The 15,238-nt window shown below is 64.3% G+C and overlaps 1 protein-coding gene across 1 annotated transcript in view; it reads right to left on the reverse strand.

Annotated features, from left to right (window-relative positions):
• SDK2 (sidekick cell adhesion molecule 2) overlaps window positions 1–14,758 on the reverse strand; it is a 51,454-nt gene extending 36,696 nt beyond the window's left edge. The window contains exon 1 of the mRNA XM_049812176.1: window positions 13,873–14,758. Coding sequence (XP_049668133.1) covers window positions 13,873–13,951 — 79 coding nt within the window. The 5' untranslated portion in view covers window positions 13,952–14,758. The remainder of the gene's footprint in view (window positions 1–13,872) is intronic.
• Between the last annotated feature and the right edge of the window lie 480 nt (window positions 14,759–15,238).

The raw sequence follows: 15,238 nt of genomic DNA on the forward strand, positions 1-15,238 counted from the left end.
GGTGGCCTCAGTCCCCGCTGGCACACGGAGTGGGGCAACCGCACATAATCCTGCCCGGCACAGGATCCAGCACAATCCTGCCCATCTCAGACCAGCGGATCAGTCATGGACCCATGGTCTGTCTTTTAATGTGCTTTTTTTTACTTTTTACTAAGAAAAAGACTTATAATTGCAGATATGTCCATTAATCGTCACAACTTACTTTGTTCCCTTCCTTCCCTGCTTTTCCCCTCCCTCCCCTTCTCCCCCCACTGAGACCAAGAGCTTTAAAACTCTCCTTCTGGCTATTAATCAAAAGCAACCTCTGTGCTATCATGAGCGTACTTGCCATAAATTAATAGGGGCCTTCTTAATCAAATCTTATCTCCTCTCCGAGCGCCCGGCACATGATGCTGGGGTTGGTATCCCAATCCGCCTGGCCGTGAAATGCAATTTCCAATACTCCGGTGGACTCGGCAGTTCTGCTCAGTCTCCTCCTCCCTGCCCGTGCCTGTACCTGTGCCGGCCCAGCAGCACGGCCGAGAGGGAGGGATTCAGCACACTAACCGCGGAGGTGGCCCCCAAAAGACACGCTCCATTTCTCCGCCATTTACCGTGTTTATCCACAGCTCCTGCAGACAGCACTCGCCTTCCTGTATTATTTAGAGGGCGCAGCCCGAGCCAGGGGGTTCGGTGCTTGCCGGCGGCAGGAGGCTGGGAACAGAGCGATCGTGGGAAATCCTCCTGCCCGAGCTGGGGGCATGGCAAGGCAGCAGGGCCAAAGCACAGCTTCTCGGAGGGTCAGCCAAGAGCTCTTGGACCTGCAAGCTCACGGCGCTTCACTCACCATGGCACGCTAGAGAACACCGTCCCTCCGGCCCCCGCAGCACAGCCCCCCCATCCCTGTCCCACCAGGTTTCCCTTCTCCCCATCCACCCGGTGCCTTCTCACCGCACACCCTTTCCCAAGGGCAGCTGCAACCCCAGCGTGACGGCAAGGACCCACGCGTCCCACGCAATGCCACCCCAGGGCAGCCCTTGCCCCACGCACGTCACCATCCATCCCGGCTGCAGCTCCGACCCGTCCCTGGGCAGACCTCAACCCCGGACCTCCCCTCCAGCCCTGTCTGAGCTGCAGCAGTTCCCCAGTCCCATGGGGTTCCCAGGCAGCAAACATTGAGCCGGGACAGAGGGGGGACCTGAAAACAGCGCCCTACAGCTGCTGCTTCGCCACGCTGGGGCTGCTAATTACAGCCCTCTCCTTTGCCACTCAGAAAATCCTGTGCCGGTTGTGATTTTCCTGCTTGACGGAGGCAGCCGTGCCTCCCCAATGGTCTGAGACAGGCGTGGGGGCCTTCGGCTTGGTCCCTCCTGCAGCTCCACAGTCCAAGCCAAGCCCCGAGCGGCGGGGAGACGATGGGGGCTGCAGCCGGGAGCCACGCCAAAAAGGAGCTGCTTCTCGTAAAGCGACTGCAGAACAGAGCTAAGAGGGTTTTTAACCGAGGCAGAACAACCTGGAGAGCCTCCCTCACTCGGCCCCAATCACACCGAGATCACAGGAATAAAACCATCTTTGTTCCACGGAAGAGAGGCCACGGCCCCAAGCCACCGGCAGGTCGGAGCAGGGCTCCGCCGCCTGCGTTCAGAGGACATGGGAGCATCTCGCAGCGGCCGCATCCCTCCGGCAGCAAACCCCAAGTGCCATGCCCATCCTGCCCAGGACCGGGCACCAGTGCAGCCCTCGGAAAAAAGAGTCGGAGCAGGATGGTGCAGCCGAGAGGCTCCCAGGCTGCAGGACACCCGGTGCCCTCCAGCCATCTGCCGCCGGCACGCACCCTGCAATGACCTTGCTGCCGAAACGCATCCGTCTCTGCTCCGATGCCTCACGCCGAGCCCATCAGACTGCCTCACGGCACGGGGATCTGCTGCTCTGGCACGGCAAAGGGGCACGGGCAGAGGGAGGGCTGCCAGCCAAGGGCACGCTGCTCCGTGGGCTTGGGCGATGGAGAGACACGGCTGGAGCCGGGCACCTTTTCATCTCCATCCAACCCTCCGCGGTTTGGTGCGATTGCTTTAGCGATTTCCTCGCGGAGGAAAAAGGTCGTCTGGGTGGTGGGGGAGCCCTCGGGACATGAAGCCACCTCCCAGCAAGGGTGCAAGGACACGTGCACGTCACCCACACCGCAGGAGGGGTCCGGCAAAGGAGGGGAGCCGGACCCAGCGCTGCCGCCCCAGTAAGGAGCCGGGCTGGACCCGGTAGAGCCCACGGCTCTGGCACTGCTGTCCCACTCCCCTGCGCCTCCCTCGGAGGAGATTTGGGGTTTCTTACATGCCGTAAGCTGATTGCAGAGGTGTGTTAACTGGATTAGGTGGGAGGCTGAGAGAGATGCAGACCTGGAAGAGCTGCTCAGCGGAGCTCCTGTCCGTGTGACGCCGGCAGGATTTACAGAGCCGGTTTTTAAACTGATTTTCTTCCCTTAAGCCTTCGGAAAGGTGAAGCTACGGGAGGGACACGGGCTCTGCCACCTCCTCGCCCGCTGCAAAAGTCCTACAGGGCCCTGGTGTAGGCTGGCAGTGGGGTCACGTCCCCACATCGGTCCCCGCGGCCACCCCGGCCCTCGGCGCTGGCAGCAAGATGCACAGCGTGACATCGCAAAACCTCGGGCAGCACCAGCCTGGCTGGGCACCCGCAGCACCTCGGGGAACAGCACAGTGACCCCGAGCCCCCGCACGGCCCCATCAGCACCCACCCACCCACCCACGGAGATAATCCCCGTGGGCAGCAGGCACTAGCTCAGGGCTCTCGGTGACAGCCCTGCGGATAATGCAAGCTGACCGCTATAGGGCACAGCCGGGGGGGTGAGGGCCACGGCCTCAGCACCCCCCTCCCCAGCTGCACCCAGCCCTGGGGAGCTGCCCAAATCCCCCCACCCAGACCCAGCCTGGGGCAAAGGAGACACCGACAGGGACCACAGCAATCCCGGGATGCAGGAGCAGCCCAGCAAGCGATGTCCCCCGCACGGCACTGGTGGCACCTGCAAACTGCACAGCGGTTTTGCCGGTGTCACGCTTCATCCATCTCCGCCGGAGCTCTGCCGCGGTGCTTCCCAGCCTCAAGGGCAGGGGGAAGAGGCAGCGGGTGCAATTTCCAGGGCCAGCGGCATTGACCAAAGCCCAGGCAGAGACCAGGAGCCCCCAAATCCAGCCAAGGTGGCCCCGGCACAGTACATAGCCTGATCTGCTGTGGCACAGCCAGCACGAGCCGGGATCCAGCCCCTCGCACCCAATGGCTCCGAGCGGGGTTGGCGCTGCCCGCCAGGGCCATGGCATCCCGCAGGACAGACAGATGGATAGACGGACGCCCTCCTCCCGTGCTGCCTCCCGCCAGGCCGGCGGGACACCCCGACCATGCTGCCGTCTCCCCTTCCTCCTCCCACATCTGTCTCCAGGCCCATACTTATTTATTTATTTGTTAATTAACTGCCGTTTCCATAACAAACGCTCCAGCTTCTCCCAGCCTCCAACAGCCCTGGGGCTGGATTGTTAACTAGGATTTTAATTTGTTAATTAAAAGCAGGATGGCTCCATAACAAGCTCCTCTTCTGCAGCCGGGCTCTCAGAGGGCTCAGCGGGCCATCGGCTGAGCCGGCAGCCTCGCCATGCCCAGCCGAACCCTCGTACAGGAACGGGGAATACGGCGAGGGGTGAGCACGGCTCCCCCAGGACAAGGGGTGTTTGGAAAAGGGACATCGAGCTCGGCAGCACTGCGGTGCCTGCTCAGGACCTCCCTTCTCCCAACAGCGGTGCTGGAGATGACACCACCTCCCGTTGCGGTTTCATCCTGGCGATCCCTTCCCCAAACACCACGCAACCCCCAGCACACGTCCCCGGCCATCGGAGGGTCCCAAACCTGGCGACCGACCCCCCTTTGCCCGCTGCGGCAGAGCCGGAGCTGTGCCAGCATCATCCCCTCTCGGCTCCCACGCTTCTGCCCAAGGACCGCAGCCCGGGGCAGCCCTCAGCACCCAGACCCTGCGGCACTGAGCACCCAGCCCGGGTGCACCCCGATGCAGACGTGGGCCAGGTAAGGCTGGCGATGCTCCTGGAGCCAAGGGAGAGACGTCAGCCCTGGCCGGGGAACAGCGTCTCATTCAGCCCCGCGGCGAGGCCGTGGCTGGGAACAGAGCGGGGCTGTGTGCCTGCCCGTCCCTGCCTGCCTTCGCACACCCAGCCCCTCTGCCCGCCCGCCCCGGCAGCACCGGCTGGAAAAAATAACATTTCCCCTCGCGGGAAACCCCGAACAGACGCACACACGGCACCGTTGTGTGTTCCCAGCCCGCGAGCCCGAAGGGGGGCCGACAAACAGAGCTTTGTGCTCTGAAGCACCGCGGGGCCCCTACGGACCCCCACGCCTGGCCCTGAGCACACGGACCCTGGGAACCTGGCCCCAAAGGCACAGACCCCAGCGCGGAGCTCCAAATCCAAGCCCAAATGCACGGAGCTGCAGGGAGCTGCAAGGGACCCGCAGCAAAGGGGCCATGCAGGGATGCTCCTGGGGGGGGACAGGAGCTCCCCCAGCCCAGGGGCACATCCCCAGCTCTTGCCCTGCTGCGGGTGGCATAGCTGGACATCGCCGTGGGCTGCAGCGAGCCTTTCCCCCTGCCGAACACGTCCCCACGCAGGGCACAGCCCCGTCCCCAGCCAGGGATGTTCAACAAGGTCCAGGCTCCAGCTGAAACTCCTTCCCCAGCAAACTCCTTCCGATGCCACAAATCCTCCCGACCCCGCGATTACGCAGCTCTGCCATATCTGGGTCACTGCTGTGAGTCACGGACACCCGGAGAGTGACTCAATGCAATTACAAGGGCCAGATCCTGCGGCTGATTTCCCCAAGAGAGACTCCAAAACAGTAAGGAGGGGAAGGACAGACAGACATCACCTCCAGGCCCCCCAACAGCCACCAGCCAGACATTCTGGGTAGGAGAGAGAGTGAACACGGATCCCCCTCCCTGCAACCTCGGAGGGGTGGAGGGACCCTTCCCAGCCCCATTCCCAAAGGCTTCACAGCCAGGACCGGAGCTTCCCCGCAAGCGTTTGGCAGGAATGGGCTCCACACCCAACTGCCAAGCAAGGCGGGGGTCCCGACAGCCCTGGCCCCCAACCCCAGGGTGGTCCCAGCACTGGGTGGGATGGAAGGTACACGAGCCCGGTGCAGCGCGGCACCGCTCGGGGCTGGATTTAGCCCCATGGGACATATGGAGTGTATCCTCCAGGTATTCCTGGAAGGCAACCACAGCCCTGGGCTGCGGTGGCTCCCAGGGCCACCATGGCCAAGGAGGGGTGGAAAAGCAAAGCCACCACCAGACCTGCTCTGCAGGAGCCCCGACAGCACCTGGGATGTCACTTCTGCAAGGGACATCCATCCCCCTCATCACCATCCCCAAGCTCCTGCCGCCCCCCGCATCCCCCAGAACCGCTCAGCACAGCCCTCGCCCTGCGACCCCCCTCGCAGACAGACAGACAGCCGCTTTCCAGGCTCGCCGCGAGAATCTCAACAAGGCGACGTTTCCCAACTGAAAAAATACAGCGGGGAAAGAAAAACAGAAGACAGAAACCACAAGAAAAACCCCACTCAGCCTTTCCCATGGCGCTGACGCAATTAAGTCGCCAGCCCCGCGGGATGGAAAACACTTTGCCAGCTCCCTACCCCCCCCCATGCCGAGCGGGACGAAGGCACGGGCGGCCGCGGTCCCCCTCCCTGCAGCACAGCCCCGAGCCAGCAGGCACCGGGCACTCGCCGATTTACTGGGGTGTTGCCCAGACATCCTTTTTCCAAAGTATTAATTAGTCATTGCATTGCTCACTTGAAACATAAATAGCTGTAGCATGACAGCGAACACGAGTTTTCCTTGGAAAAAACCTTTTCCAAAGCTTTTCCTTCCCAGACGCCCCTGTTTGCAGATGGGGGACAGGAATAACTCGCAGCCTGGCAATCCCCCCGCCAGCCATCCACAACAGCCCTGAATTTCCAGGCCAGAGAAGCGAACTCTGGTCATTGCACTTATTTACACACTTGTGGCTCTCCCAGCCAGAGGGGCTTTTCCAGCCAACGCCACGATGCCGGGCCAGCGATTCCAGCGGCAAAGCCAGCGCCGCTGCCCAGCCTGACGTGAAGCTTATGGGGGAGAAGCCAAGCGAGCGAAACTCCACCACCGCCCCAGGTGAAGCGCTCCGGCAGCTCATTGCCCCCGCTCGCTGCACGTGCCTTGTTTCCACCCTCCACTGCACAACTCGGCTCCCCGCCGCTGCCCTCCCAGCCCTTCTTTCCACCACGCAAGCGAGGAAAATGGAGAAACTGGGGAGGTGATCCATTCGCCTTCCTCCGCTCGCACCCCATGCGTGCAGGCAGAAGCCGGGTGCTCAGCGCTTCCCGGTGCTCAGCCAGCGGGGAGGGCTCTCCCAACGGCAGAACTCTGAATTAAACATACCACCCTAATGAGTTGATTTTATTAGTTTGCGAATGCATTGAGAACTCATTATCAAAATAAACATCAATTCACTCCACCGAGCGCGGTGCCGCACAAGCGCACGCCCCGGCAGCGCTGCAGCTGGGGCCGCACGCGGCTCCCACCCCGAGACGTGCCGCTGGTCCCCTCTGCGCCCCATCTCCAGCACCCATCACGGGCTGGCCCCAGGGTGGTACAGGGGCAGCAGGCACCTATCCATCCCCCAAAACCCAAAGCCTCTTGCACTCTCATTTTGGCTGCCGGGCTTCAGGCTGGGCATCCAGTGCTGCTGCTAGCTGGGGTGGGACAGTCCCCAGCTCCTGCCACCGCAGCAGTGGGATCTGCGAGGTCCCCTGGGACCCTCTCGGTGCTGCTGGAGGGCGAGAAGCCCAGCCACGACCCCTCGGGGCTGCTGCAGGGCAGGCAGAAGCCCCCACCCTGCCCCAGAGTCTCCAGCCCCTTGCAGTCACCCCCGGGAGGCTGTGCAGCACCCAGCACGGGTACATCGGGGGCTTGGCAGACCCCAAGACCCCCCAGGGACAGCCAGGGCAGGAGGCAGCACCCCAGCCCCGGGGAGCCAGCGCCGAGCCCCTCTCCGGCAGGGCCGGCGCGCCGAGGCGTGAAGCGGGGGCACAGCGGGCGCATTGTCCGGCTCGGCAGGACTCGCTCCCTTTGGAAACAGCAGCTAATCCCATTTCATCCCCCTTCACGGCCATCAGCTGTTTTTCAGGCATTCAGGAGGCGGGTTGCTGAAACCAGAGCTATTGTGTCTGCCTTGCCCCAGCCCCCTCCATCCATCCATCCATCCATCCCGGCCCCACGCTGGGCCAGAATCCGGCAGCACGTCCACACCCAGCTCCTGCCCCAGCACCGTCCCCAGCCAGACCTTCACAGACTGCCGGGAGATGGGGATGCCGGACCCATGCAGGACCCACTCCTCTTAGCCTCCCCCCAAGCTCTCAGCCTGACTCCATGGTCCAAGCCCAGGCAAAGAGGAAGAGGAGGGGAAGCACCGAGCATCTCACCATGCCGAGACCCATGGGCACAGGCTGAGCCCCAGAGACAGCCACCTGCACAACCCAGCGCTCGATTGCTCCTCACGCAGGCTCCCAGAAGGGATGAATAAGGAACATAAGTGACCCCCACAAAACCCCAGTTAATGGCCAGCCTGTGCCCTAGATTCAGCCCGGTTTCCTCACCCAGCCGCGGCTCACAGCCAGTGAACCGGGATGTGCTGGAGGCGGATGGCTCTGCAGGACAGGGACAGAGGGACAGGCTCCTCCGACCATCCTGGTAAACGTAGCCCAGCCCTGCAGGTCCACGCAGGGAGTGGGTCCCCAGCCCCGCTCTCACCCCAGGGGAAATGCCCTCTGGCTTGGGCAATTCACACAGGAGTGGGCACAGGCGCCCTGATCTACGAAGGGGCTCTAAAAATAGCGTTTCTCTTCATCAGCTTGTTGTAAGCCATGAACACAGTCATGCTGCCGAGTGCTGGGGCTCTCCCACCAGCCAGGGTGACCTGCTGGCCTCAGGGGACAGCCAGAGTCTTCCCCCCCATGCCACATGTGTCCCTGCTCCCCAAGAGGCACAAGGGACACCCATCCTTGCAAGCCAGGGGTAGCAGGACCCTGCCAGGCACCCCAAACCCTGCCAGCTTCATACATGGACCCGAGTATCCTGGAGAAACCCCTCCAGGGACCAGCGCTCCCACCAATAAATCTACATCCCGCTCCTCACCCCGGCAGGACCCGGGCGACGCTGCTGCACGGAGCCAGGAGGGCTCAAGGTTACGGATGAGGACTCGCAGGTTGTCGTCTCACCCAGCAGTGCAAAAAGCAATTAGCTATCGCAGCTAAAATTAGCTCAGCGGTTTCTTTCTGCTAATGGTCAAACTCATCAAGGTTTCCCTACACCGGGGGCCTCGGCACCTCCGCGTGGGCAGGCAGTGATTGATGAGAGCTGACGGAGCCGCTCACGTGTGCCTGCGTATGCAGGGCAGCGGGACACCAGCCGGCACTGCACTGCAGTCCCCTTCCCACCATAGCCACCGCCACCTCTGCCCAGTGCCTCAGTTTCCCCCGCTCCAGATACCCAGGGGCAGAGCTCCCGGCACGCTCAGGACGACCAGTCCGGAGCTGCCACATGCCGAGGTGGACGATGGGGACGACGACTGCTGGCGAGGGTGGGTGGTTTCGGCATGGGAGCTCCGGCATTCCTCAAATTTCCACCGTGCCATCCCCGCTGCCGGATGGGATGCCCAGCTGCTGGCACGCAGCAGCAGCCGGTCCCAGCGCCCAAGGCCTTCCCCAGCCCATGGTGGCTGCCGGCCAAGAGGTGACACCGATCCACGCGAGGAGGTGACAACGCGGAGCAGCCGGCTGCTGCCAGTCACAGCATCCCCAGGGATGGCTCTGCCTGAGGTCCCGGAGCCCCCCGCTCCCCAAGTCTCTGCTCCTGGGGAGGGGGGAGGGCTGAGGATGGGAGGAGGTGGGGAGCAGAGCCACCCCATCAGAACGGGGAGACAAAAGGGGGGCCGGGGACCAGCTGCAGCCCGGGAATGTCCCCTGCCCTCGGCCCCGTTCCCAAGGATCAGGTTACCCAGTTCCCAGGCAACCCGAGCCCGGCATGGCTTTCCAGGCGCAGGCATTCCTGCACCCCGCGGGGCTGGGGGCGAGGGGAGGGGGCCGCCGAGGGGGCCTCTGCCTTCCCTGGGTGCAGGCAGGTGGTGGGAGTCAGGCGGGGAAGAAAGGGGGGAAGGTGAAGCAGCGCTGGGAGCGAGGTGGGGGATGCACCCCCAAAGCAGCACTGGGAACAGAGAGTTGCACCCCCAAAGCAGCGCTGGGGGCAAGGCAAGGGTTGCGCCCCCAAAGCAGCGCTGGGGGCAGGGGGCTGCACCCTGACAGCCGGTCCCCAGCCCCACGGAGGGGGTACTCGGGGCAGTGCCCACGCAGGCAGCATTGCCGGCGTGCTCAGGGTGCGAGGGATGCCAAGCGGGACCAGCGAGGCAGGGAGATGCTGCCAGCACATTCCAGTCTGCCGGCGGGGCGAAGGGTGGCGGGAACGTGCCCTGAGTCCGGAGAGACCTCCAGGGATGGCTCTGGGGGTGCAGAGGGTGGGAACCTCAAAACAGAGCAGCAGCCCCGGGGATGGGGGAGGTCCCTGGCATTATTGCTGCTCTGAGTGACCCTGGCCCCGTGTCCAGCTCCATGCAACGTTCCTCTGCACAGGAGGAGACGCTCCCAGGACATCACTTTGCTCCCACCATCCCCAGTCCTGCCGGTCTCATGGGTGCTAGATCCCCACGGGTGCTTTGGAAGACCAAGGCTCAGTGCCATCCGCAAGGAGCCATACGGCGCCGGCAGAGCACCGCAGCCACCGGCTTCTGTGCCCACACACCAGCCCCGGCACAACCACGGGGACTCAGATCGCCCTTCGTTAGCACGATCACATCACCACTGACAGCAGTATATTTATTACTGGCCTGGCACTGACCATTTTTCACCCAGCAACATGCGACTTACTAACAAGCTCGGGGAGGTAATGAGGGCTCAGAGGCGAGGGGACCCACCACTAACCCACCCCAGCTGGGACCCAGCACCCAAAGTGTTTTGCTCCCACACAGCTCTGCACCCTCGTCTGAGCAGGCCCTTACTCATCCCAGGCAACAGTCTGTGGTGCTGCTCCAAAACATCAGTGCACCCCAAAACAGTAACGTGTGTTGTGGCTGGAGCTCATCCCGAGGCAGGAACCAGCCACATCAGGGATCAGCTCCAGGCACAGGCTGGGGACAAGGACACGGTTCATAAAGACGCAGGGTCACCCCTCATCACACCGCCCTGCCGGCACCCCGCGAGCCAGCCTCCCTCCTCCCAGGTTTCATTATCAGCATTTTCCCAGGTTCACAAGCAACCTGCATCTGCCTGACTCCCTCCCTCCAACTCCTTCATTTGCTCCCACTGAGCAGAAATGCCACCGCATCCTAATCCCCATCACTAAGGGACAAGCAGCACTTGTCACTGCCACCCTAGCTGGCATCGGGGCAGGAGCCGCTCAGCCGTCCCCAGCTATCCCAGCCCACCGACGTGTGCCCAACCGTGCCAGCAGATCCAGCCCTACCAGGCAGCCGAGGTGGGTATGAGCTCACAGCTGCCCTCCTTCCCGCTGGCAGCCCTTGTCCTGCCTGTTGTCCCCCCCAGGACCCGGCTCCCAGCCCGCAGGCACGGTGGCATACCCCAGTGCTGCTGTGGCTCGCATCACTGGCACCCCAAACCTTTGGGGACCGGCCAGGGCACCAAGCACGGCGATGGAGCGTGGCGACACGGACTGCCTGGGATGTGACTGTATCCCCCTCCCCTTATGGTTATCAGGTCATCAAAATTTCATTGCTGTGCTTGGTCACTAATGGCTTCCAAAGAAGCATCAAATTTTAATCTTTTCTTCCTTTCCCCTAAAAGCCACTTTCCTTCCTGAGCCAGAGCTTTGCACGAGGCCACCGGCTAACGTGACGGCCACGCTCGCGGGGAAGGGGAAGCCAGGGCAAGAGACACCCACGCTCGGCCATCCCTTCCCCAGCAGCACCCTTCCCAGGAGTCCTGGTGTGAACCTGTCACCAGCATCACATCCCCGGGAAGGAGCAGGGACTCATCCCCCTCCTGCTCTGCCCCACGGGGCTCCACGCATGCGGACGTGCCCAGGCACCATGCATGGGTGCCAGAAGGTGCCAGCACCCCCCCACTCCAGTCCCTAATAAGCCTCTTTGGTGCAAGCTGCCCGTCTCAGGCCTCTGCCCCAAATCCCATCTGGAACCTTAAGCCTCCCAAATCCCTCCTGGGACTGGCCGCAGCCTCCTCAATCCCATTAGAGGTGCTGTGCTAGCCACTGGGGGTCCCATGCTGCACCCCCAGCCCTGGGTGGGGGGAAACTGCATCCCTGGGGGTCTCAAAACCTACAAAAGGTGGGGAGGAGGGGACTGGGACACCCCCAGACACCCAGCCCCCCCCCCCCCCCAGCTCTTGGGGGGCCCTTTATTGTCTTGCTAATCGGCTGAAGGCACCTTTGCTGCAGCTGTGGGCTGGCTGGGGCAGGGCTGGCAGCAGCGGGCTGCCCGTGCCCCCCCGGCCGTGGCACCGGCGCTCAGCCCCGGCACAGGTCGCACTGCGACACAGCTCCCGCCCGGGCGGCGCTGACTGATTAGCCTTCCACCCAGCACCGCATTCGGCTCCGGGTAATTAGCGCGAGGCCTCTAATCAATAAGTTATTTTTTGCCGTGGATAATTAATAATTACACAGCACAGACGGGCTGTAATTAAACTTCCATCCCCTCTCTCCCTGGCAGCGCGGGGCCTTTGTTTTACCAACTGCAGGTATTAAAGTGTTTCATCCTGCGCCCGGGGAGCCCCCACGCCCCGGCCAGGGAGGTCTCGCGTCGTCCCCTCCTCCTTCCCTTCTCTATTGATCCCATTTTCTTTGGCTGCCTGAATCAATAGCACCGGCACAAAGCGCTGCCTGCCTCCGTTCCCGCTGCCAGCTCCACCGGGATGCCCAGGCAAGGGCTGCCCTGCCCGCCCCACCGCAGCGGGGCTGAGCCAGAGGCCAAAGCCGACGCGGAGTTGCCCACCCGCACGGCAACTCCTTCGCCGGCTCCCTCGCCCCAGCGCCCAGTCCGCCCCAACGGGCTGCAGTGGTGAGCGTCGGCAGCCCATGCGTGCCGGGCACCGCAGCCAAGGAGGTGACCCTGCCGGTGCATCCCCGGTGCCATCTGCAGCAGGGGAGACAGGCACGTGCCAGGTTTTGGCAGTGCTCCCCCCCACCCCCCACCGCAACTCTATCGCGGGCAACGACCGCTTTCCCTCGCCCGTGGCTGCTGCCTGCCACGCAGCGCCGGGGCCGGGCACCGAGCAATGTCACACCGCCCGCGAGGACGTGACACACACCGCAGGGAGCCGAAGCCGCAAAGCTCGGCTCCTGCACCAGGGGAGGGGAGCAAAGCCCCTTCCCCAACGCTCGCGAGGGCCAAAGCACAGGCAGCCCTGGGTCTTCCACCCCACGGCAAGACCCCAGAGCCCAACAGACTAATGGAAGGAGATTCGGTCACACCAGGAGCCCGTCCCGCAGGCGGGAACAAACGGACCTCGGGGGACCCGCCAGTCGGAGACGCCAGCCAGGAGAAGAGAAACTCGGCAAGGGAGTGAATCAATCAAAGAGACCTTCACAGCTCCCCACACAGGGCCTGCCCAGATAATATACTGCCGCTTTAGATGTTATGTTCTGAACTTAATTACTGAGAAATTATAGCAGTGCTGGGGGAGGCTCAGGGGGAGCGGGAGGACGGGAGCGCACAGGGACTTCTGGCTCCGCTTGCTGCCACAAACAAGGGCAAGAAATGTCGCGGGCGAGGACCCCCAGCGCTACGCCCCACTGTGCCCCCTCCCCGTTCCACAGCCTGGATCCGCTCGGTCCAAGCGGCAGGGACGGAGGCGGCCGTGCTGCAGCCCTGGCAGCCGGGAGCCTCCTCTGCAGCCCCGTGGGGAGCCTTGCTGCTGGGGAGGGGATGGGACCCCAGGGCCCCCCGGCATCTCTGAACCCCAGCTGCACCCCAAAGGGCCACAAACTACTTCTACATCCCTCTCGGGTAGCTAAAACCAGACTGTGCCATGCCACAGCTCCAAAGGCGAGGAGCAGAGAGGGGCTCACCCTGCCCAGCGGCACTGCCTCGCCCCAAGGGCCAGCTGGGTGCACAGGGAGCCCCGGGCACCCACGGGGGCTCAGGGCTGCAGACCCCCTCCAGCCCCAGCCCCCTGCCCCGTCTGACCAGCCAGCTGGAGGTCGACGGGACCAACCCTAGGGCAAGAGTTGCTCCCTGGGAGCTCCCCAGACTTGCGCCCCAGGTCTTGCGGTTCAATGGGAGCCCCCTGGGAGGGGGTGAAATGGGTGCCTTTACCCTCCACCATCCCCAGGGGATGCTCAGCCTCCCAGAAGTGGTCCAGGGCAGTCTCTACCCCGTGCTCAGAGCAACATTTCCCCCTCTCATCCCCAGCCTGGGGGCAGTTATATGGGGCAGGGGGATGGAGGAGGCAGAGCAAAGCCATGCTGCTCGACCCTGCCGAGCCCTCCCAGTCACCGCGCTGTGCTCAGCACCAGCGGGCCCCGGGCCCCCAGCTCCGGGGGGGGCTTCTTGAACACCATCGATGCTGTGCCCCCCCCAACGGGACCACCTCGGTCCCCACCCCCCAAGCTGGCACAAAGCTTCCCCAGCCCGGGAAGGTGAGGGCTTGGCTGAGGGGAGCAGAGCCGGGACCCATCCCCCCCCGCAAAAACCCTCCACGGTCCATCTCCAGCATCAAAGTCGGAGCTGGAGGGTGCCCCCCCCCAAAACCACATCCACTTACCTTGGGCACCGGCTCCCGGGGGGCCGGGCAGGGCGAGCACCGCGAAGCACAGCAGCCCCCAGCTCCCGAGCCGGGCCATGGCTCCGCCGAGATAGGGTGGGGGGGTGCGTGGGGTGTGGGGGGGCAACTTCCCCCGACTTTATAATCCGGTCCCTGCTGCTGGCCGGGCACCGGGGCGTCCTCCGGGCTCCGGCGCAGGGACCCCCGCAGCAGCTCTGCTCGGGGGGAGGCGAAGACGTTGGGCTGAAAGGCTTCTCGTAGAGCTTAGGGGGGGGGGGGGGGTCCGCAGGCAGCTCCCCACCATGTGCAACTTCCCCGGGGCCGTGCGGAGTCGGGACCCCCAAATCCGGAGCGGGGGCCGGCAGCCGAGCCCCTCCCCAAGCGTTGCGCCCCGCGTCAGGGAAGGGAAGGGGAAGCGCAGGGCTGCTCGCCCCCGGCCCTTCCTGCCCACCCGGGCACCATGGGGGCCGGGTCCCCGCCGCCCGCCGCGCCCGGAGCCGAGCGCACCGCAGCCGCTGAAAAGTTTGGGGTCCGGGGGCTGGGGGCGGCAGGCGGCCCCTCCCCAGCCTTCAGCTCCTGCCTGAGGACATCCCCGCCTGAGGCGGCTCCGGGCGACGGGGGGGTTGGGGGGGAGCCCCCTCTCCCCCCGTTGCCTCCCGCTGCGTCCCGGCACCCGCGGGGAAGGAGGGGTGGTGGTGGGGAAAGTGCGGCGGCGGCGCTCGGCGGCGCGGGGTCCCGCTCGGAGCCGCCGGCGGTGCGCGGCGGGCGGGCTGGCGGCGCCGCGCCGTCCCCTTTCGGCGCTCCGGCCGGCTGCTTGCTTCTCCTGCGCGGCTCGGCGGCGGAGTGAGCCGCGGCGGCGGGGTACGGCGGAGCCGAGGGCAGCCCGAGCCGGGGAGGCGGGGAGACGGCGCGGCTCCGAGCGCTACCCAGCGGCCGCTGCCGGGCGCGCACGGAGCCGCGGGGGGAGCGGGCGCGGCAGGCGCGTCCCCGTCCCCCGTCGTCCCCCCCCCGGCCACCCCCGGTTCGTGCGGGTCCCCCGCCCCCGGTATTCCCAGCTGTAGAAGCAGGAGCTCCCGTCTGCAGCTTTCGCCTCTCCAAGCGCCTGGAGCCGCCCCCCCCCCCCAGCCCCTCCGACAGCACTCCAAGCATCAGCAGCCATCCCTGGGAAGGGGGCACAGCGTGTCCCCGAGGTAGCTCAAAAGCAGAACTCATTGCCACAGGATTATCCAAGCAAACATTTTAGGGTTCTAAAAAAAAAAACAAGTTCTAACCAGCAGCACCTCCCAGATAACGTATCACCTCTTCAGGCCTGATCCTCCAATTCCTCAAGCCCAGATCTCCCGACAGGATTAGGCCTTGAATGCAC

The sequence above is a fragment of the Accipiter gentilis genome, chromosome 10 (genome assembly GCF_929443795.1).
Source record: "Accipiter gentilis chromosome 10, bAccGen1.1, whole genome shotgun sequence".
Lineage (NCBI taxonomy): Eukaryota > Metazoa > Chordata > Aves > Accipitriformes > Accipitridae > Astur > Astur gentilis.